The following is a 23,859-nucleotide window of genomic DNA, read 5'->3' as shown; positions in this document are numbered from 1 at the left end:
CATTGGCTGCTAAAAACCCACTGAGGAAATTAACACCCTGACTTTTCTTTTTTAACGTAGTATTATTCGTTGTGTTTTTCTGTAAGGAAAAAAGCTATAATTAAAAAAAAAAAAAAAAAAAGATAAATCACTCAAGAACTTCCACAGGGGAACTGTCCACTGCAATGATCAATCTGCCATCTGCTGGCATCCTGTCTCTGGACAGAGCTCTCAGGATGGGTGTGAAACTCAACCTACTGGTGCACATACAGCATTATTCCAAAATGATACAAGATTCACGAGTGTAATTCCAGGGTTCAGAGCTCAGCCTTACAATTTCCTGGGTCATTTTCACCACAGAAAAAAATGGTTGAGAAATATAAAAAGTTAGCCACTAGAAAGAAATCCTTTATTTCCATAATCTAGTAAGAATTTATTACTTTTGCAGTAAAGACAGATCTAACTATGTTCTGTTATTGGCTATTAGTACTTTGATACCATCGAAGCCTGCCATGAACAGGGCCTCAGTGTACTAAAATTCTGTAGAAACACTGATTTCTAAACAATGATTTTAAATGGACAGGAAAACATATAGTCAGAGAAAAGGGCATGATAGTATCAAATAGCAGGTTGGTTGTGAAGCAGAACATTTTGGAGGGAAGAAGCCAGATGGAAATTAAAGACAAAGGGAGGCTGAAAGGTCAGAAGAAGAATAGAAATTAAGTGAAGCTGATGTGAAGACACTGCTAAAAGAATGGGGAAGTAGGAGCAAATAAACACTTGCTCAGGAGGACTACAAGGGTGTCATGAGGTTATGCAGGGAGAAAATTAGAAGGGCCAAAGCCCAACTAAAACTTAATATCACTACTGCTTTAAAAGACAATTTAAAATGTTTCTATAAATACATTAGAAACAAAAGAAGGGCTAAGGAGAATCGCTATCCTTTATTGGATGCATGGGAAACATGGTGACAAAGGATGAGAAAAAGGCTGAGGTTCTTAATGCCTCTTTGCCTCAGTATTTAATAGTAAGACTAGTTGTTCTCTGAGTATCCAGCCCTCTGAGCTGGAAGACAAGGATGGTGAGCAGAATGAAGCCCCCATAATCCAAGGGGAAATGGTTAGTGACATGCTACATATTTCAAGTAGGTATGCACCTGAATGTACATTTCAAATCTGAGCATCCTGAAATTTAGGGGTGAATTAAAACAAAACCTAGATACAGATCTGAATTTTGCAGTTAGTTAACACTAAGTTTATGGATACATACAAAGACAAATACTAACTAATACACAGAAAAAGCTATATAATCCTTCATAATCCTCATAAAGCACATTTAGCTAAAAATGGACTTTAGAATAATAAGAAAATCTAGATACACTTTAGTGCATGCCAGCAATACCTTACAAATCTGTTGAGCATTTTAATTTCATTTTCAATTCTTCTGCTTTAAATCCAAAGACATCTTTTTGTAAATTAGCTGATGAAAAAAGGGAAATCAAGGACTGCATGTAGAGTAAGAATCCAGAAATTGCAGCAACTGCATAGGCTCTACACAAAAAGCATGGCAGAAAGAGCAGCTTGGAAGAGCAATATGCAGCAGCTAGCATACATGGATGCATCAGTCCGCAAATGCTCTGCCTCTGTGTATTTCAGCTTGTCTTCCTGTCAAACTTTATTTAGACCAAAAGAAACTGTCTTTAAAAACACAGTCAGTGCTGAGGTGTTAGACTCTTTGGAATAATTTGTTTATAGCAAGTTAAGGCTGATGTGCTCTCCTCAGGAAAGTAAGACTTCAGAACAGTTTCTTTTTAAGTATATGGAAATTCAAACAGCGAATCTCCCACCACACTGGAATGGGTTGTGAACGACTTCTGACAGGTGCACTCTTCCCTCCATCCTCTTGAAAAGCAGTTTCACTCTGCAGAAAATAAGAGGGTACGGCGAGGAAGCATGTTTCAGTCCTCTTAAAGAAATACTGTCTGACAACTGTTCAAGTCAAAATGTATGAGAATTCCTGAAATCCAGGACTTCATTGTCAAGATGTGTACTTCAGGTTGGAAAACGGGGTGCCTTGTCCTCAAGTTCATCAGAAACATATCTGTTACAAAGAGGACTGTTAGTATCTCAGTACTCTACAAATGTCCTCTCTCTGCTTCTCTCTGTCTAGACTCCTTCAATGCCCTTAACAAGAGTTGTTCTAATTGCTTTTTTGGGATGTAAAGCTGTCCAGATGCAGGGCCATCTTGACAATTCACTGTAGTATGTATAGCAATGGCAGAAGTGTGACTGTAGACTCTCACAAAGTTGAACTGAATGATGAAAGGCAGGAGTGGTAAAATTACAATCCCTCTCTCTGAAGTAGTTTTCTGCTGGAGATATTGCAGGCCACATCTGTTTGTTTTTTTTTTTATGTTTCTAATTGGTGGTTTAATTATGGTGATGGAATGATAGCAGGAAGTGTTTTTTTGCTTTTGATCATTACCTGCTTTAGCAGTCCTTGTGCTCCAGTGCCAGTAGAAGATACAGGCAAATTATAATTTTATGGATGAACTAAGGGTGCAGGCTGTGACTTCATTGCATAAAGTGACTCTTCATCCACCAGAACCTAATTTGTCTCTGAATTCTCTTTTAGGTTCAACTCCTAACTTGTGTTATAGTCTTGAATATGCTGGTTTTAGTCTTTGGATCACTTTCCCTTCCAGTATATTTGAGCTGCAGGAAAGCTTCTTTTTCTTCACAGTGCTGAGATAATATGCTAGTACTTAAAAATTCATGACAAAATATATGGATCCCAGCTTTTGGCATTTTATTTCCTCTAATTAGGCATTTAATTCAGTTTGTGATGCTTATAACTAATCTGCTTCAGGGAAAGTAACTGAACTGCAGCAAACCTTTTGCTGATTTTTTTCATATCTACTGGTCTCTGTTGCTGACTGTAAGTTTAGAGTCTAAGGTTAGGTGAACTGGCTGCGGAGCACATCTTTCTTCAATCCTGCAAGTCAGTAACCACTTGTAAATTGGCATGTAATTTAAGGGTTAATATTAACCTAAATAATTAAATTTCAGATCTTGAAATCTCTGGCAGATCTTTTAAATGTTTTGGTTTTATCAACAATGTCTGTTAGGCTTGCAACAAGTACAGCATCAGCCTGAGGCAACTTCAAAGAGAGAATCATGAAGGTCTTGAAGTGATTCTGCCTCTAAAGGGAACCCCAGGAAGTGTTGAGCCTGGAGGTAGTTGAAAGGGCATTCTTGGTGTTGCTAGAAAGAGAAGGCAGCAGCTCTAAGAAGGGAGAACATGTCAACACCACTAATATCTGCTCCAATTTTAGAATCAAATCAATCTCGCTTGAAAGATAATAGTATAAACAGAGAAAGAAAGACTGATTTAAAACTAGGCTTTAAAACTAGCTGAAATCCAAAGTACAGAGTTACCTGGAAATCTCAAGGCATCTCCAGGGCACTGAAACTGAAACCCAGTATGCATTGAAGTTCATCCCCCAAACTAATTAGCACTGGTATTACCGTAACACCTCTTTCTGTGAATGTTAGGCACTGCACAGTGTAGCTGTTGACTACAGGGCCCTTCATAAGAAACCTTGTACTGTTTCGCCTATTTATGTGAGGCCTTTTAATCTATTTTCATTATTTGTTTCTTCACTATTTAAAATTATTAGAGGTTAAAGCCTTCAATAATTCTTACTGGAGTCATACTCTTGTTACTGAACTGCAGCAGTGAGTATGTTACAGCTCTTAAAACCAAAATACCGTACAAAAATTAGTCAGGAATTCATGATTCATACAAAGGCTTTATTTATTACTGTTCACGTATCCGTCTGTATTACAGTGAATTGTGATGGTTCATTTTTCATTTGGGAAGCAATTTTTATTACATTGCTTTCTGATTGTGGATAGAGTGCAGCTGATGAAGTATATAAACCCAAGATTCTCTGTTATCTTCAGGGCTTTTCTCCATCTACTTTAGCTTTTATTTTTGTAGGGTGCCTAATATTTTAGCACCTGTTTGAATGTTTAAACAGCATTAATTAGTAAACTTAAGTGCAGTAGGCAATTAGTGGCTAAAAACCTGATTTAAATGAAAGATAAGAAAGCATTTGGCAATTGGCACTGGGTTGAAGGGGTTTCTAAGCTCTTTGATGAATGAAGGATCAATGTATGGATGATGATTTATCATCCTTAAAGAAGAACATGGAGGCAAGGCAGTAGTGATAAAGTGAGTTTTCAGAAACAGGCTTTCTTCCACTGTTGATTTAATGTACTCAGGCTACTTTTTTATGTACATTAAGGGGTTATATCTAGAATATTGTGGCATTTCACGACACAGACTCAAGTTGATGCAGAGACTCAAATCCTTGTTTATTACCACCAAGCCCTTTTTATGCCCTTGTTCGGGACTTTCCCAATCTGCACGTACATACAACGTTCAATCTCATTGGCCTCTGTAAAACTCTCCAGATAAATAGACCAATCACAGTGTTGCAGACCCTCTCACAACCCCGACATCCTCTGGCCTCCCGCTGAGATTCCTGCCACAACTACATCCTGGCCCATCCTCCCAAGGCTCGCTCTTTGACCTTCCCTGTCCTTCAACGTTCCAACCCATCACCCCAGGGCTTGTCAAGCACCAAGGCCTCAGAACTCATTCCCAAACTCTTTTTCATGCAAATCTTACCTCCTTCACTCCCCACATCTCCGCCTTCTTTGTTTTGTATATTCACTAGCAACATCTTCTTAAGGGCTCGATTAATAAGAAACTGTATAAGCTAATAAAAACTAACAAAACAAACATTCTTAATGTAATTTTTTCACTCGTGCTCCTAGCCTAGCAAATAAACAGTTAAAGAACAGTTAACATTCTGCACTAACAATTGGTTTCGAACTATACAATGAAAATACAGATACATATCCATTTTTACAGATCTTAACAAATCAATTTCTTGTGGCTGTGTTGTTATACCCCCCAACCATCCCAGACGTCCACAGGATTTGAGACTGCAATTGCTTCCAACAGCAGTCTGAAAGGACTCATAGGTGTGGCAACCAACAGGCACAGGGTGTCTTGTCCTGTCGCATTGGCTACAGATGTTCTCTTTTGGCTGGGCAAGAAACCATGGTAGGGTCAGTCCTCTTGTGATGAAGAGACAGAAGACAAAGCATGATGAACCCATCGTGCAGGGACCCAATGAGGTCCTTTATCTGTGGAAACACAAGGATACCTTCGTCCCTAGGTTATTAAAGGGAATGGGCCTTCCCATTCATGAGTTTCAAGATTACATACTTTAACATGAGCTTTCCCCCGTTCAAAATTCTTAAAACTCACGAAATGGTGCTGTATAGGAGGTCCATCCTAAGTCCAGCAATGTAAAAATGCAAAACATAACAAGCTTTCGCTATACATTCTTGTGGGGTTAACCCTGAACTCCCCCTTTTTTGTTTCATATATCTACTATCAATGCCTCCTTTATAACACTACCATAGTATTAGAATCTTTCTAGCTTTTGCCTTAGCATTTTCTAGCAGCTGCTCCAAATTTGCATGCTCTAACATCTCTTTTACAAGTGACAAATCCATACAATACAAGGTGTAGTTTCTTATTAGCAACTGGCTAGTAAATACAGGTGGTTTTATACACAAAATCACAGCCTCTAATAGCAACATTACAAGCACACATATTCAAGCAGTTACTTTTCAGTTGCCCCTAAGTGATGTTTTGCAATCATTCATTTTTCTCTTCCTCTATCTCATTCTGCTTGGGGTATTCACAGTCAGCTCCTGTAGCTGAGGCATCGAGTTTTTCCATTCATCTGTCCAGCTCATGGTGTGGCTTGACAAACTTTGCAGGCAGCCGCTATGGACCTGTAGGTAGGAGGACACAAATATACCCCCTCCTCCAGATTATCAGTTCTTGAGAAGAAGACAGGTTGAAGTGCTTCCTTAAAGCAGAGGCATTCTGATGCAAAAGGAATGTGAAGCAGCTGCAGAAGTAAACTGCAAAGTGTTAACAATCAAGGAGTTTGCTGTGTTTAACCCGCAGTTAAAGTGCCAGGCAGTCTGGAAACACCGGAGCTGCGCTGGCTCCTTCCTTTTTCAGGTCTGCCTCCTCTCGGTTTTTTAATTCTTCTTCTTCTGCCACTCTGATGCTGCTTAGGTGGTGGCTGATAAAGCTTGTGGTTGTGCTACCCCTCTCGCTTTTTCAGTTAGCAGTTCTTGTTTCAGCCGATCTATCTGTTCCTCCAAGTCTTGGATTCACCCCCAGGTTACTTTAACAACACTAAGCAGGGCTCCTCCCATGCACACAGCTTGTTGCAGGTGCTCTTTAGGCTTTGTTTTTGGTGTCTCTACAAACTGCCCCAATACTTCAATAGATTGAAGAAATAGATTTTGTTTTTTTTAATTCTCTCCATGGCTCCAAGTGTCCATCCTGGCCATTCCACCGGTGGAGCACTGGCAGCTGAATTGGAGGGCAGCTTCTTTTGAACATGGTTATCAAACAACTAAAGACAACTAAAGGGGCCTCACTGCCTTTTTACGCCCCCTGTTAAAAACTTCTAAGCAAAATTGACAAAAAAAATACACAGAACACCGTCTGCCCTCAACACACACACACATACACACAAGGGATCCCACAAGCACAGTTCACACAATTGCAATGTTTGAAACACAAAATCCAGACAATCATTACCTCCACTATACGGCCTCACGTTCAGAACATGTGTCCTGGGTTCAGCAGTAGCAGTCACTTTTTCTCCTTCTTAGTAGCTGGTGCAGCTCTGTGGTTTTGACTTTCGGCCTGGGGACAGTACTGATAAAACCGATGTTTTCAGTTGCTGGTCAGAATGTTTAGTGTGACCAAGGACTTTGTGAGTCTCATGCTCTGCCAGGGAGAAGGGGAAGCTGGGAGGAAGCAGAGACAGGACACTTGACCCAAACTAGCCAAAGAGGTATTCCATACCACAGCACGTCATGCTCGGGGATGTAACTGGGAGTTACCCAGAAGGGCACGCGCTGCTCAGTTGGACTCGTTTTTGGTGGGTGGTATCGTATTCTCTTCCCTTGTTATTTCCCTTATCATTATTATTATTGGTGGTAGCAGTAGTGATTTGTGTTATACCTTAGTTACTGGACTGTTTCTTATCTCAACCCGTGGGAGTTACATTCTTTCGATTCTCCTCCCCATCCCTCGGGGGGGGGAGAGTAGAAACTGCGTGGCTGAGTTGCTGACCGGCTTAAACCATGACAATGTGGCACAAGGACCCTGTGAAGATGATCAGGCTAGAAAGATCACAGTTCGCCTGATACCTTTGATAAGAGCATAGGAGAGACCTTCCCACCGCGGGTCTTGATCCAGGACATACACCACCAAGAAAGCACACAGTACATCTGCATCCTCCACCCGTCTCGCTTCTCCCTTTACAGCTGCCCATTTGTCATAAGGATCTTGCGGATATAAACCAGGCTCCTTTTCTGGACCCATAGGCTGCGGGTCAAAAGGACCATCCAGGTCATCATCAGAATTATCAGGTGGCAGAACCACAGGAGCAGCAACAGCAGACTGACTTTTTGATCTCATGGCAGAGTCTGGCAAAGAGGGCGGTGGTGAGGGAGATGAAGGTGCCGCTTCTGCCCCCTGTGCTTGTGAGCCAGCATAAAGTTTTAAAGTTTCAGAAATAACTCGCCACGGGCTCAATAAAGTGGCTGCAACTTAATAATTGTTTGTAGCACAGTCCCACAAATTAACACAAATTTTGTCCCAAATCTCCGGGGTATAATATTAGACGGATTGACTTTTGATGCCCAGAGAAGGATACGTTTCAATTCTTCCTTGTCAACTTTTTTCCCATACTGCTTAAGAATCATAGCAAAAACTTCTAGAACATTTTCCTGTTCCTTTGTTAAAGCAGACCCCATAATTCTCAGCCTCTGACCCACATCCTGCAAGAGACAATCCGTATGGTTTGAATTCACTTCCTTTCAGCGTACACCTTTGCTTACATTCAGCAAGCAGTTCGGCTGAGCCATGCCACTGGATCAACAACTAGTCGGTTTTCATGCCCCACGTTGGGCACCATTTGTGGCACTTCACAACACGGACTCAAGTTGATGAAGAGACTCAAATCTCTCATTCCCAAACTCTTTTTCATGCAAATCTTATTGCCTTCACTCCCCACCAAATATGATATCTGTCCTTTGGACACCTACTGTTCCCTCTATCTGTTTCTTTTCTGACTTCTGTGGTGAAAAAAGAAGAACCTTATTTGTTTCTCTATATCAAAGCTTAATCTTTGCCACCTGTCATTTGGTTTGAAATCAGGTTAGTATACAGAATAATCTAACTATAAGCAGTAGCAAGGAGTTGCATTTCCATGCAAGCCTGAATCCCAATTTTCTTATTAAGGAAGTGAGTTAAACTCACTTTCTTAAAAAGGTCTGTCCTTATGGTTTGAAATGTTCAGGAACCACTATTTTAGAGGGTAAAACCATATATGCCTGCTTCCTGCTAAAATTAGTATTAGTCACATAGCTTTTAATTGCAGTGAGGTTCATTGGAAGTGAACCCCAAGAGTCTCAAGCAATTATGTCTTACGGAACACAAGACACACTGGAGCCGAAAGCATGATTAAGAGTTCACAGTATCACAGTATGTTAGAGATTGGAATGGACCTCAAAAGATCATCTAGTCCAATCCCCCTGCCAGAGCAGGAACACCGAGATAAGGTTACACAGGAATGTGTCCAGGAGGGTTTTGAATGTCTCCAGAGAAGGAGACTCCACAACCCCCCTGGGCAGCCTGTTCCAGTGTTCCGTCACCCTCACTGAGAAGAAGTTTCTTCTCAAGTTTAAGTGGAACCTCTTGTGTTCCAGTTTGTACCCATTACCCCTTGTCCTATCATTGTTTGCCATTGAGAAGAGCCTGGCTCCACCCTCATGACACTCCCCCTTTATATATTTATATACACTAATAAGGTCCCCCCTCAGTCTCCTCTTCTCCAAACTATAGAGACCCAGCTCCCTCAGCCTTTCCTCATAAGGGAGATGCTCCACTCCCTTAATCATCTTAGTTGCCCTGCGCTGGACTCTCTCCAGCAGGTCCCTGTCCTTCTTGAACTGAGGGACCTGGACTGGCTGGAGAGTTGGGCAGGGAGAAACTTGATGAAATATAACAAGGGAAAGTGTAGAGTCCTGCATCTGGGCAGGAACAACCCCAGGTTCCAGTATAGGTTGGGGAACGACCTGTTAGAGAGTAGTGTAGGGGAGAGGGACCTGGGGGTCCTAGTGGATGGCAGGATGACCATGAGCCAACACTGTGCCCTTGTGGCCAAGAAGGCCAATGGCATCCTGGGGTGTATTGGAAGGGGGGTGGTCAGTAGGTCGAGAGAGGTCCTCCTTCCCCTCTACTCTGCCCTGGTTTATGGAGCAGCTAGGGTTTCTTAGATACTCTATATGAAGCTTGAAAGCTAAGGTGCTTTGGTGAAAGCTGCTGATAAATGCCAAAGAACACGTAAACTTTTCAATCATCATCCTGAAAGTTAAACCCTTACCTAAGCACTAATAGTGAATATTCTCCTCTTGTTATTACCTAGCCTAAAGTTTTGGTCATACTGCTGTGGAAACTTCTCTGTGTTGCTCACAGTACAGTGCTGAAATACCAAATCCTGTGTGCCAAGGTTCTGATGCAGGTGTTGTCATCTCTAAAAACCTGATTTGTATCCTAAAGAAAATCCTAACCTCAAGATTGTTTATGTTTGCAGCACAGATAGTAAACGAAAAGTAAGACAGAAATGCAACTGCAACATAGAATCATTCCTAATACAGTGGCTGCTGATCCCTTATCTCCCTCAATAAATACATAGAGCCATTCTAGTTAGTTAGTGTTCTTCAGAATATTCTCCAAAACTCTTTACAGAAGCATCAGAGAGTGAATGAGAGGGATATGATGGATCTTGATATAGATGGAAATTATTTCATGAGGGTGCCTGTACATTGTGCCTCATCCCAGGCATAAGGACTGTTCTGTTTTCACTGAAGGAGGCTACTTTAAAGTTACAAATAGGCTGGATGGAGGTAGCAAATTCAGAGTTATGTTGCCTTTCAGGACTGTTAAGCTGTCCTATTAACCACTCTATTGAGATTTAAATGTTTGCATTGGCACATATGTGTGTCATTGTGGCAATAAAAACTGTTTTGAGCCATGGGACAAAGTATTTGATGCACCCTTCACCCTATGCTAGACCTTTCCTTTTGAAGGTGCTCCCTGCCCTCCTTTTACCTTTGCAGATAAGGAGTGGCAGCTCCTACAGAATGTTGGAGAAGGCTGGGAGGAGCAGGGGGAGAATTGTGGTGTGGAGGGACACTTCTAAGGGTGAGGCATTTTCCACTCTTTCCATGTTTCTGCCTGGAATTGCTGCTCTGACTTCCTCCTTTTACTTTCCTTCCACTCTTCTGAGATCTTTATCCCACCTAGAGTAAAATTCGCTCCCTGTGGGCCAGTTACCTGACAGAACGCTGTTTTGTTACTTGGCTAGTCACAAATAGTGGGTTTTTTTTTAGAAAGACATCAATATTGCAGTCTTTATAGGTTTAATAAGAAATCTCATGGTAAATACAAAATATACTTTAGAGGCTTCTGCAAGAATTTCTTGCAGAGGATGATATATGTTATTATATCTGAGAAGGGCAAGAGAAGGCTGCTCAGTTGGTTATTTGAAACTAAGAAAAACTGAAAACTGCAGTCCAGAAACAGATATAAGAAGTCCAGACTAAAGATCTACTCCCAGTTTCAAAATGTCACTCTTTAGCCTTTCAATATCTACTCCAACAAGGTACCCACTTTAGGCTTACAAATGCTGGTGTTGTTACATACCTTATCACTACGGCAATGTTCTGAAGGAATCCCGATGCTTTATTCCACTGTAGAGGAAGAAAACAAAGCAAATAACAAAACAAAAAATGAAAGCCCAAACAGAGCTAAGAAAAGGCATATTTAATTTCTCCACCCTGCTAAGAGGAGATATTTCTAACATGAAGTAAAATTTTCCTTTTCTCGCTAGGTTTTTTGAAGTGGCCATGTCACGCAATAGATAACTAGATCACTGATTGATACAGCTACACTAATTGTCTTTCTCTGTTTCAGTGCATTTCTTAATTAGATGCTGAGCAGATGCTCATAAATCTATGCTTGCTGCTAAATGGCACTTTTCTTTGAACCAGCATAGCTGCATTTTTTTATTTCCCCTTGAATTGCACTGATGAATGAAAGCATTGACTCAACAATGGCCAAAATCAGGATTATCCATTCAGGTACAGGGAAGTGATGTAGAATGACTGTTATTAACCCATTCTTGCGCTCCCTGGGAGAAGGGAATAGTGATGTAACTCAGAAGGGAGTTGAAGTAATGCAAGCAAGAAGGAAATCCACAGTGACAGGTATAGGCAGCACTGAGGCTGATTTGACCATAGTGCTGATCATTAAGGAGCCCAGTGCTGTGCCGGTGCTATACAGCTTGTTGAGATTGGCATCACACCTTACTGAGGTATGTGCCAGGCTCTGGTCCAGGGCTGGCTTGCATTTGACTGAGCTAAAAGGCAAGCAGTGTGAACCTATGACTACCTGCACTGTCTACGCTAGCCTGGCACAAATGTTTTGACTAAGGACATACGTAACTTTTGTGGCTGAAAAAAAAAGATAGAATAATAGAACTGATATATGTGATATTCTGTTTTATGCTTTGAGTACAAAGACTGGCTTTCCTCTTGTTATTTTGATTTGGAGAAAGTGATTTAACAAGCTGCTTAATTAGTGCATGGGTAGAGACAATCTGTTCCAAGAATTGTTGGCAGCATGGGAAAGGGCATAAAAGTTAGGAGCAGGTGAAGGGGACAAAAGAAATGTTAAAGAAATGCGTTTTCTTTGGAAGACTGCTCCAAAATAAAAAGCCTTGTAGAGAGATGATGACAGCATGTTCCATGCAGGCACATTATACTAGCACTAAAAATATGACTTTGGTTATCTAGCCAAAAAGGTGAACAACTTGCTCGGAATCTTGGAGATCTTTGCCAGAAATTCAGAGAAGAAAATGTTTGGAAGATGGAAAAACCATCTGAGCTCACTGTGAAGCGGCAAATGTTCCAGTGCTATTTTTGGTTGAGTAGTACTGTGAAATGGGAGGTGACACTACAAAACCTTGGAATAAGCATGTTTGAAATAAGCTGTTCATGGAAATATGTATGTTCCATATAATTAGAATATAGTCTAGTCTGATAAATGACTAGCATCTTTTGGTCCTATACTTAATGTCTCCTACTCCTTTTTTGAAGAAATATGCCTTATCCCTGTGGTCTCAGCTTGGGAAATTAATGACCTTGTTTGGTCCTTTTGTTGTCAACAGCCAGGTTAGAAAAGTTGTGCCCAAGTTAATTCACATGAAAAGGACAGGAGATGTAAATGAATCCAGTTATCTGCTTTGATCTGTAGGACCAGAGAGAGAGAAGATGGGAAAAAAAAATTCTTTTACTCCTGAAATTATTGGATAAGATCAAACCTGATAAGACCCCAGTGTATGTAATAGAAAATAAGGAAAAAAAAGAGGTCACAATTATTGCTGGAAAAGATGCATAAGAACAGAATTCTACTGAGAAGGGTATTTTCATGATAATGCCTGTGCTCACCCCTCTTGGCACTACAGCTGGTTGACGGTAGGTTGTTTGAATGAATATGAGCAAGATGCTGCTGCTCAAGTCTTGGAAGACAAATGCAGAGACTGGGAGAATGAAGACCTTAGGCCCTCTGTAGGTGAGGATCAGGTTTGAGATCATCTTAGGAACCTGAATGTGTGCAAGTCCATGGAACCTGATGAAATCCATTTGTTTGTCCTGAGGGAGCTGGCAAATGAAGTTGCTAAGCCACTGGCCATCATAGTTGAAAGATCATGGCAGTCAGGTGAAGCTCCCGACGGCTGGAAAAAGGGAAATACAGACCCTATATTCAAGAATGGGAAAATAGAAGACTTGAGGGACTACAGACCTTAGTCTCACCTCTGTGCCTGGCAAAATCTTGGAGTAGATTCTCCTGGAAGGCATGCTAAGGCACATGAAAAACAGCAAGGTGCTTGGTGACAGCCAGCATGGCTTCACTAAGGGGAAATCCTGCCTGACCAATTTGGTGGTCTTCTATGATGGGGCTACAGAAGTGATGGACAGGGGCAGAGCAGTTGATGTCATCTACCTGGACTTGTGCAAAGTGTTCAACACTGTCCTGCACAATATCCTTGTCTTTAAACTGGAGAAACATAAATCTGATGCATGGACCACCCGGTGGATAAGGAATTGGCTGGATGGACACACAGAGAGTTGTGGTCAGTGGCTCAATGTCCAACTGGAGACTGGTAATGAGTGGTGTTACTCAGAGGGCAGCATGATCAGGGGACTGGAGCACCTCCCATATGAAGGCAGGCTGAGAAAGTTGGGGCTGTTCAGCCTGGAGAAGAGAAGGCTGCGTGGAGACCTCATAGCAGCCTTCAAAATCTGGACAGGGCCTACAAAGATTCTGGGGAGGGACTCTTCATCAGGGACTGTAGCAATAGGACAAGGGGTAATGGGTTCAAACTTAAAACAGGGGAAGTTCAGGTTAGATATAAGGAAGAAGCTCTTTACTCTGAGGGTGGTGAGGCACTGGAACAGGCTGCCCAAGGAAGTAGTAAACGCTTCATGCCTGGCAGCGTTCAAGGCCAGGCTGGACAGAGCCTTAGGTGACATGGTCTAGCGTGAGGTGTTCCTTCCATGGTAGTGGGTTGGAACTAGATGATCTTAAGGTCCTTTCCAACCCTAGCCATTCTATGATTCTATGTCAGATGTATTGCCTGTTTACCTACTTTCAAGGCAGCTAAATGCTAAAAATCAGCACCTTCATTAGTAAATGGGAATGACCTCTCCCCATAAGTGGATATATCACAGAAAACTGTTATTTCTTCTTTGATTCCTCCTTAAAGTCTTTTCCAGATTTGCTCTAGGTGGATTTAAATTGAAGTCTCTCTTGTTAGCAGGCACTAATCTATTTATATTTGATTAATGTCTTACAAATTATTTGCTTCTTCAGTGTGAAGAAAACTTGTTAGTAAAACAGAACTAAAAGGAAAAAAAAAAAGGCAGTAGAAAGCATCTATTTTTAAAGTGTTTTCATTTTACTTAAACTTTTCTTGGAGAAAGGCCTCTTTTACTGTTTCATTTTGACACCTATAGAAAACTCTGTATTTATGCCACAAAATGGGCTCAGAGGATGTGTTAGCCTGGCTGGAGTTGCTCAGCTACTTACAAGTGTTGCAAATACTATTTAAAAGAGAAGTTTGTATGAATCTTTCAGATTTCTCAGCCTTCAGTGTTGTGTGTGTATGTGTGTGTGTGTGTGTGTATGTTTGCTTGTTTTAATAACGACTTGGTACAGCATAATACCGTGGTGGCTTAGGCTAATGTAAGTCTCATCTTGATACAACTGTGCCAAAACTGGAATGTAAAGGCTGTGTTTCCTTATTCCTGAAAACCTGGGCAGCAAAAAATTATGTTCTTTGTAGTAAAATAGTAAGGTCAACTCCATCTGCAAAAACTCCATGCAAACCAACCTTTTTTGTAACGTATGGTTACTGCAATGTACATATTCCACGTACATATTCCACATTTATGCCTTGGCATTTTTTGGATCTATAAGAATTATGTGAATGTCCTCTGAATACATGTCTAACTGTAAAAAGACCCCCCTTTTCACTTGTATCCTGAATTTCATGTGTTATCGTACGCTAAGTAATTCTTCTTCTTGAGTCTTGCTTTTGTGTTCTTTTCAGTAGCTCTAAAAATGCCTGATTCACCATTGCTTTCTGACTTCATTTGTACCAGTGGAAGAGTAAGAAAAGAATAGATCCTCAGCTGCTCTGTTTTTGTGTGACGGAGGTGCACAATATCATGAGTCAGGCCTTTCTGCAGATCCTCTCATTAACGTTGCTACCATTTTTACTTCAAAAAACAGCGAACTTCAGCTGATTTTGTCACTCGGATGTCCTGAGCATTTGGTACTGATTTATAGGCCATTCTGTCCACTCCTGTTTCTACCATGAGAATGACAATCCTGACACATAGAATTTTAATGTTACTGTTTGGGACTGGAGGAAGGATTAGTATGCATAACTTTGCTTTCCTTGTAATTCTTGGCAGCTGCAAAATACTTCTTGTCCAAGGACTTCTGGTACTATACAGCACTGCATATGCCTCCTAACCTCAAGTGGAGCAGGGTGCCTGCCATTTCATTTTTATTTATCAGGAAACTGGAGCATTTAGTAAAGGTGAACAAGTCATGGTGGCAACACTAATAAGTAAACAACAGCTTGGTTAAATCCTAGTCCTCCATGACTAAAAGTATTTTGGTATAAGACACCATGTAACATGCGTGTTTCCATTCACCACATACAGTGTGTCTGAAATCCTGCTATTATGAACATGTGTCCATATCTCTTAAGGAAGCTAGATCATCCTTTAGTATTTTAGCAAATTGTTCAAAATGACTCCAGAAAAAGAGGCAATAAGAAGTCAAGGCAGGTTTTGTATTCTTATGTTGTTTTTCTTCTTGGTACTCCAGTGGCAGTTTTTTCCATGTCTTGTATTGGATTAACCTTATTTTTGGCATCATATTGCTAATCCTATTTAAATATTTCTCTTCAGCCAGGTGCAGAAAACAATGTGCAATGCGCACACACAAAATGAAAAAAATAGGTGTAGAGATCATCTCAGTTTCAGAACTAAAAGTATCTATGAAACATGGCTACCCAGGTTCTAAATGCAGAGCTTCCAAGATCAGATGAATGCCTCGTGAGAGTCTTACATTACACTCTAAAAGAAATGCTTGTGCTTTAGTGGAAGCATTAGTACTGCTCACATGCTGGTTAGATATTAACCAGCTCAGGCAATATCCCTTCTGTATATTACAAAGATAACTTCTGAGACCTTATTTCCTGTCTAGGCAATGTCCTAATCTGAAAATAGATCACGTTTCTGGGTTAAGGAAGATGCTTGATTTGGAAAACTAATTTGAAAGTATGAGACTAACTGTGACACCCACATTCCTTTTCCAGGATAAATACAGAATTTACACTGCCACTGTAATTAATCCACAGTAAGATATCTAGTAAGTTCCAGGTTTCTTGTGAAACTATTGAATTTTGAGTTTATTTACAACAGAGAATATCTGAAATAAATATGCCAGAGTCAATTGTATTAATCCAGGCTTGCATCAATATTACTGGAAACAAATCTGTTTATATTAAATAAATTGAGAGTTTATATGATCTAGGAGTGTAAAATGTTGCAATTACACTGCCTATATTTCTATTCTGTTTATAGCAGGCAATAACACATACTCTTTGTTCAAGAGATTTCCAGTGTGGATTTATGTAGGTAATTTTGTCTCAGGTTGTTTGGTATTTGACATAAATCCTTCATTTCTGGAGTAAACTGATAATGCAGCTCTCTATTTTTCAACCTTAATTTTTGTGAATGAAAGCTGGAAATTCTGAGCGTGGAAAACCAGAACCATGAATTATTGGTACATAACATTTAATTTTGTTTTTTACAGGAAAGAAAGGGTTTATTTTCATTTTAGTCTTGGTCATGTTTGTTGCATGCTTGGTGTTGGTGAGGCAGTATAAGTGTACATACACATATATGGATATATGAATGTGCATTTTTTCTTACACATTGAAGCTGAACTGGAGTGTACTGGAGTCTTTCTGAAGCTCAGGGCTGTTCTTCCAGCCTTTGTTTCTTAGTAGTTAGTAGCTGCCTAGTGCATGGATAATGGGAAGCACAATTTTCTGGGGCCAGAGGTAGAGGGTCACAATTACCCAGGCAGGGCTCTCACTAATGGGGAGGGAAGGTTGTATTCCACCTAATAAGCTCAATCAAGGCAGAAAGAGGTATACCAGTTGACACCAGCACAATCACTCTGCTGTTTACAAGGTATGTGACTAATCCAGAAATCCACTCAAAAATATTGTGGTTTTTTTTTTTTTTTTAAATTTTATTTCCTGTTTCTAGAAAAAGCAAGTGAGTCAAACAAAGATCCGGGTGATCTCTACCATCGTCTTCATCCTGGCAGGTTGCATTGTCTTTGTGACCATTCCTGCAGTTATCTTCAAACACATCGAGGGATGGACAGCCTTGGAGTCCACCTACTTTGTGGTTGTCACTCTGACTACTGTTGGCTTCGGTGACTTTGTAGCAGGTGAGCAGCTTCCATCCTAGTCACTGTGCATGAGAGCCTTGGTTCTTAGAATTGGTTTTCTGGTATAGAGAGGAGGCTTTTCATAACGTATTATATTCTGGGTGTTTCTGTTGGGGTTACTGTGCAATAGGACACCAGGTTGATTTAAGATCCAGGTGCTTTGGCATCTGCAGATTGCAAGCTTTCAGCAGTGTAGATAATGGGAGCATGGGAAGCCCTGATTATCCTTTATTGGGCAATGAATTATGCACAAGTCAAATTACTCTCCCGTTGGATTCAAAATTTGTATTAGTCCATTAGGGCTCAATCTGAGTCTGACTGCAGAAGCAAGTAACCAAAATGATGAATGGATGAAGCTGTTACAAAGTAGGGCTGAGCCATAGGGCTGGAGAAATCTTCTTTAATGCAGTAGTGGGCTGCTGCTACAGGAGCTGCAGCTTTTCAGAAACTGCATTCTCTAAGCTTGGCAGAAAGTCTGACACTGTAGTTGCCTTGTTAAGGAAGACACATTTAGGAAGAGAAGGACTAATGGAATATACATCTCAGTGCTAGGAGGATAATCTCCAAGATTAATACAGTGATAGCAGGAACTATAAATACCCATGCTTATCAGTTTCCAAAGAGGGAGTCAAGATTGTTGGCTGGAAAGATGAGATTTTTTTTTGGTTTTTTTTTGCCATACAACTGCTTTGCTAATGACAAGTTGGTTAAATAAGTGGATTTTTTTTTTTTCCCATTACTGCATGTCCTCTCCTCTTTGTTCCTGTTAGTGGTCCTAATTAAAGGCTAAGATCCCTGTGTTATAGCCATATTACACCACTGTTTTGTTACGTCCTATCAGTGAAATACAAATGGGTTAAAAATATCAAATGAAACTACAGGGATATGTAAAGTTTCTTTGCTGAAGAGCTGCAGACAAGTCATTTTGTAGAGAAGACTCTAATCCTCCTTTTTTATTACATACTGGTATAGAAGACATGAATTAGTGAGGAAAAAACCGCACTGAACAAAGAAAGCCCCAGATATGAAAAAGAGGTGTTTTACAAGCATTCAGATGCAGAAATGATTGAGCTTGGTCTATTTTAACCACTTAAATGTGAAGAGAAGCTCACTGATATCCTGTCTTTGCGGTACCACAGTATGAAATAAAAATAATTCACAATATTTTTCTGAAGCATATCACACTTTGGTATTGGTTTTTTTTTTTTTTTTTTTTTTTTTTGGTTTTTTTTTTGGTTTTTTTTTTTGGTTTTTTTTTTGGTTTTTTTTTTTTTTTTAAATATATAATAGTAAAAATAAAACAACAACCAAACTCTGAATATTAAATGATTATATCCAGCAAGATTAGGAGAATATGACTCGCAGCTGGGTGTCTACTAACAACCAGGATTTTTCAAAAATCAAATAGATGATCCTGAATAAGAACACTTCAGAGGCAATCTCATGATAAGCGTTTAAGGCAGGTGATCACCAGGAGATTTGGGGTTTATTGCTGGTTTTGAGACAGATTTTCTGTCACTTTTATTTTCTGTCACTTTAATCTCTCAGTATCTCTGTCTCTTCAACATCAAATAAAAAACCTACATTGTATTGGGTAAAACAGCATCAATGGAGCTATACTGATTTATTCCACCTAGAATATGTTCCAGCTCTTGGCAGGCTGGAAGGTGTTTGTACTACTGATGGAGATAAAATTGTGGATGGAGCCTGAAAAAAACCAGAATATCTGATAGGCTGAAAAAAGTGGTCTCATACTTTCTCAGCTGCCTGATTACTCTGTAAGATAGACCTAGACAATCTGTTTCATAGCAGGCTTCCTCAGGGACACATATGATCAGAAGAGCCTCTTTGTACTGTAGCAACAGCAGCTCCCACCTCCCATTGTTTCACACTCTTAAAGACTGGAGAAAAGAAAGTGATTCATGAAGTCTACGGGGAGAGGTTATCATCAAACCCAGTATTTGGGTCACTGCCAATTCTCAAATGTCTGACTTTCCATAGGGATGTTCAAACACCGTATGTACACTCATACTGAGTCTGGATAAAATTACAGAGTCATAGGAATGTCTCACATTGCAAACAGCTCTGGGGAAAATGCTGAACTGTGTTGTCTGGTGATGGGTGGAAAATCCTAAAATCCCTCTGTAGTCATACAGAAGTATATCTTGATGTCTAGCTCTTGTCTAACCAAGGCTGGAGTCCAGGAAATATGCAATCCTCCTCCTGAGTCCCCTGTCAGGCTTGCTCTTCAGGCAGAGATTTTACACAGGTACCACCAAGGTGGCTTTTGTTCACCTGCACTGAGGGATATGACTGTGCCCATGGGGCTGAGCAGACTCTTTGCCTCTTACTCACTTCAGCTGAGGGCTGTGCCTGCTTCTCACTGGCTCTCATTCTTGCACTGTGCATAGCACTGTGGTAGGGCTGGGAGTCTCAAATGTGAGGTTGTGTTTGCTTGCTTTTGAAAAAGTTTACTCTGCTCTGTGGTAGGTAGCTGTGTGGCTGCTACTGCATTTATTTGAGGCTCTTCGTAGTTCTTTAGATTTGTCAGCTCATCCCGAGACTTGCATGAAGACCATATAGGCTATTTGTTGCTTCATTTGATCTGCATCTCCTCTCAAGTCACTGCTCAGAGAATATAACCCTATAACTGATACCCAAGCAGAGAGTATATCCTTATTCTCAGGGCTGATGCACAGTTGGCTTCCTTTCAGGCATCCTGATTTGGAGAGGAAGCTACTTTTCATTCTCCTGCATATAGGTCTCTCATTCCTGAGGCTAAACCCATAAAATATGGAAACTATAACCTGAGGGAGTTGAATTGTAAAGTTTCTCAGCTACCAGGCTGTAGGCAGTTTAGAATAAGGAAGTCTAGCTGTATTAAACTTCTTTCTTGGGAATGTGTTCATGCTGTTGCAAGTACTACCAAAGTAGGAATTTCAGACTTGCTTCAGAGTATGCAAAATCGAAGAAAAGTGTTTACTAGGTGCTCTGGCAGGTCTCATAGCAGCAGAACAATAGGTAATTTTGACAAGGCTTAAACTGAGAACAGACTGTGTTCCTCCCATCTGACAGGCCTCTTGGCTATTATTAGAACTACAGTGGTGTTGGCAAGAGTCAAGAAATACTTCCAGGCATTTCTCAGAATTGCAGTTATTTTGTCATAATTTTGGCATCTCATGATTCCTAAGCATAAGTATATGCTTATTTCAGGAGGAAATTCTAATATCCATTACCGGGAGTGGTATAAACCCTTAGTGTGGTTTTGGATCCTTGTTGGCCTTGCCTATTTTGCTGCTGTCCTGAGTATGATTGGAGACTGGCTAAGAGTCCTGTCCAAGAAGACAAAAGAAGAGGTATGACTAGTAATTTTTCAGTGATTTTTCATTTTATAAGAGAGCTTTAAGTGCCTGATTCCTGCTTGTCCTAAAGAAGGATGCCTCTCTGCATGACCAGTGCTTGATATTCCCCATGGTTTACTTCACTGGCTGCCTTTGGTATCCAGTTCGCTCTGATCTTTAGGGAGGAAAAGAAGCAACAGAAGCAACCAAGGTTGTTCCACCTCTATCAGTACTACCAAATACACAGAACAGATCAGTAGGATTGCAGTTATCAAATAAGAAAGGCCAGTCTTCACTCTGAAACTAGCTACAAAATTGTGATAAAAATATTAGTGTTCTCCCCTTAAAAATTGGAGATGTGTGGGTTTTTAAGACATTAATTGTCTCTCTTCATTAAGAAACAAGAATCTGTCTTCAAAACAGTGATTTATATTGAGTTTTCCTACTTTTCCTTATGCCAGGGAATATGGTTCTGAACAAAGGTTTAGATACAGGCCCCTTACTGAGTACTGTACTATTCAAAATTGAAGAAACTGAGTAGTCAGCACTGGGGAGAACATGATTAAATTAACTCAGAGCATATCTTCCATGATACAAAGACAGTATTGCTAATGTTTCATTGAAACAAGGCTGGAAAATAGAAGGCAATTGCATGACTTCTGAGCTGAAAACTGTTGTGGAGGATGTTAATAGAATTTCAGTTTTTAAGGCAATCTCCTCCTGCATTACCAGCAAAAGTAACCTGGCAGGGTTAACCAAAGAACGCACATAGACAAAGGTTGGCAGAGGGATAGTGCTGGTTATTTTTTATGAAGTCATCTGTGCTACCTAAGGCCCAGTGCCTCCTCTTTGCATCTCCATTGATAAAAGGGGGCTTAACAGAAATTTTGGCTGTCAGGTTGATCATCAGCAGGCACCTAGAGGTGTGAATCTGGTATCTCATGGTGGACATGACATGCTTCCTGCCGGTGCTAAATGGATACTTGGTCACCTGGCCTGAGGAACCAAAGATGACCTCTTTGAGGATCACTGAGTGCAGAACCTGAGTTATTCAATACAGGAGCCATGGAGGTTCTTTGTTCTTAGCTTTATTCTTATGCTATTACGTGCAAAGGAGTAAAACAGATCAAAGCAGTGAGATATTTGAGGACATGCTTATGCTGCCCACACAGAATATGTGTTGAAAACTCCTCCAGCTGGCTTGAGAGGGTGGTATTTGGACAGTTATGCAATTGAAACCTTCTTTTAAGACTATAGACTGGATCAGTCGGCAGTCCACTTACAATTATCTAATAGGTATTTCCAACGTTAACGTTCTGTACAGAGCCTTCAGTGGGATTGAACAGCTTCATCCATGAGCAATATGGGAAAATACATTACTGTATTGCTACACTGGTTGTTGTGCTGTTCTGAAGCACATTTGGTATATCTCTATATGTGATTAATTTTCCCTAGTTTTGGCCATCTACCACTGACATTATAAGTCAGGAATTTTATTCTTAACCAAGAAGAGATTAGTGTGAACACCTCCCATCACATAACACAGCTATAAAATGTGTGAGGTGGCAAAATGTGAAACAAGCAGACAGGTTCATGCCACATAAGCCATTACTCAGTCATGAGTTGGTATGTTTAGAGCTTGCCCAGTATAACCACTTTGCTCCTGAAGTTTGGGTCCAGATGGATGCACTGGAGCTGTGACTGGTCTCTGATTTCATTCCAGAGAAGAAAGTGCTTGCACTGCTATTAGTAAATAAATTAATAATTAATATTATAATAATTAAATATATATATATAATATATATATAATATATATATAATAATTAAATAATTAATAATTAATTAATAAATTAGCTAGTAAAGGCTGTAGCCCTGTTTTTTGTTTTTTGTTTTTTTTTTTTTTTTTTTTTCTTTCTTTTTTTTATTCATTTTTGTCTCTTGTTGTTGTAAAGGTTGGAGAAATAAAAGCCCACGCAGCAGAGTGGAAAGCAAACATGACGGCTGAGTTCAGAGAGACACGGAGGCGGCTGAGTGTGGAGATCCATGACAAACTTCAGCGGGCAGCCACCATCCGGAGCATGGAGCGCAGGCGCCTGGGCCTGGACCAGCGAGCCCACTCTTTAGACATGCTCTCTCCAGAGAAACGCTCTGTCTTTACTGCCTTGGAAGCAGGGCGCTTCAAAGCCTCATCTCAGGAAAGCATCAACAACAGACCTAACAACCTGCGCCTTAAAGGGTCAGATCAGCTCAACAAGCATGGGCAGGGAGCATCCGAGGACAACATTATTAACAAGTTTGGATCATCTGCTAAAATGAGCAAAAGGAAAAACAAAGACCTTAAAAAGACCATCCCTGAGGATGTGCATAAAATTTATGAGACCTTCCGAAACTACTCCTTGGATGAAGAAAAAAAGGAAGAGGAGACGGAGAAGATGTGTAATTCTGAGAACTCTTCTAGCACTGCAGTCCTGACCAACTGCATCCAGCAGCACTCAGACCTGGAGAATGGAGTGATCCCCAATGAAACCAAAGAAAGGGAACATGAAAACAAAGTGTTACTTGAAGACAGAAATTAAATGTAAAAGATGCTTGACTTAAATTAACAATGTTAGTGTTTTTATATACATATATATATTGAGACACGTGCCTTATACAAACTCCTTGTTCAGCCTGAATTATATAGCATCGAAGAATATTTCACTGTGCCATAAAGACTCAAGCTTGCTCTGCCAAAACAAATCAGGAACACAGCACTGCAGAATGGCAACAGAAAGCTACGCACATGGAAATTTCAGCCTGTATAAAATTACCAGGGTAAGACACAAATGAAAAGGGATAGAACCATGGCAATATCACCAGAGTGCTCCTACCATGGTATACTATTAGACAAAGGGCAGCTATGTAAGAAGAGCCTTTCAAAGGGATGAAAAAGTGTATCTTTCTAATGGAGTATGCATCCATAAAACCTTCCCCTGGTGATTGAAAAGAGGAGAAATGATCGGAGTGAACTAGAAACTCTCAGTAAGGCTTAGTTTACGTTTTGGCACGTGATCCAAGCTGGACTTCTAGATTTACTTTTCTTTTTTTCCATTTTTGAAACAGATGCATAATCTTTCTAAACTCCAAAAGAATGTCCATGGACACAGCACCAGCTTGGTGCTGGTTTGAAAAATCAACACAAACACATTTAAGGGTCGGATTGCTCTTTTCAATAACAACAAACAAACAAACAACCCCAAACAACTCTGTGGGTATT

At 40.4% G+C, this 23,859-nt stretch overlaps 1 protein-coding gene across 1 annotated transcript in view; it reads left to right on the top strand.

Annotated features, from left to right (window-relative positions):
• Window positions 1-23,179, top strand: part of KCNK10 (potassium two pore domain channel subfamily K member 10) — a gene marked incomplete at both ends in the record, with an annotated part of 66,761 nt that extends 43,582 nt beyond the window's left edge. The window contains 3 exons of the mRNA XM_080620187.1: window positions 17,076-17,262; window positions 20,476-20,618; window positions 22,556-23,179. Coding sequence (XP_080476313.1) covers window positions 17,076-17,262; window positions 20,476-20,618; window positions 22,556-23,179 — 954 coding nt within the window. The remainder of the gene's footprint in view (window positions 1-17,075; window positions 17,263-20,475; window positions 20,619-22,555) is intronic.
• Between the last annotated feature and the right edge of the window lie 680 nt (window positions 23,180-23,859).

The sequence above is a fragment of the Psittacula echo genome (assembly GCF_963264785.1).
Source record: "Psittacula echo genome assembly, chromosome: 5".
Taxonomy (NCBI): Eukaryota; Metazoa; Chordata; class Aves; order Psittaciformes; family Psittacidae; genus Psittacula; species Psittacula echo.
Note: the sequence above shows the minus strand (reverse complement) of the source record. Positions and strands in the feature narration are given on the sequence as shown.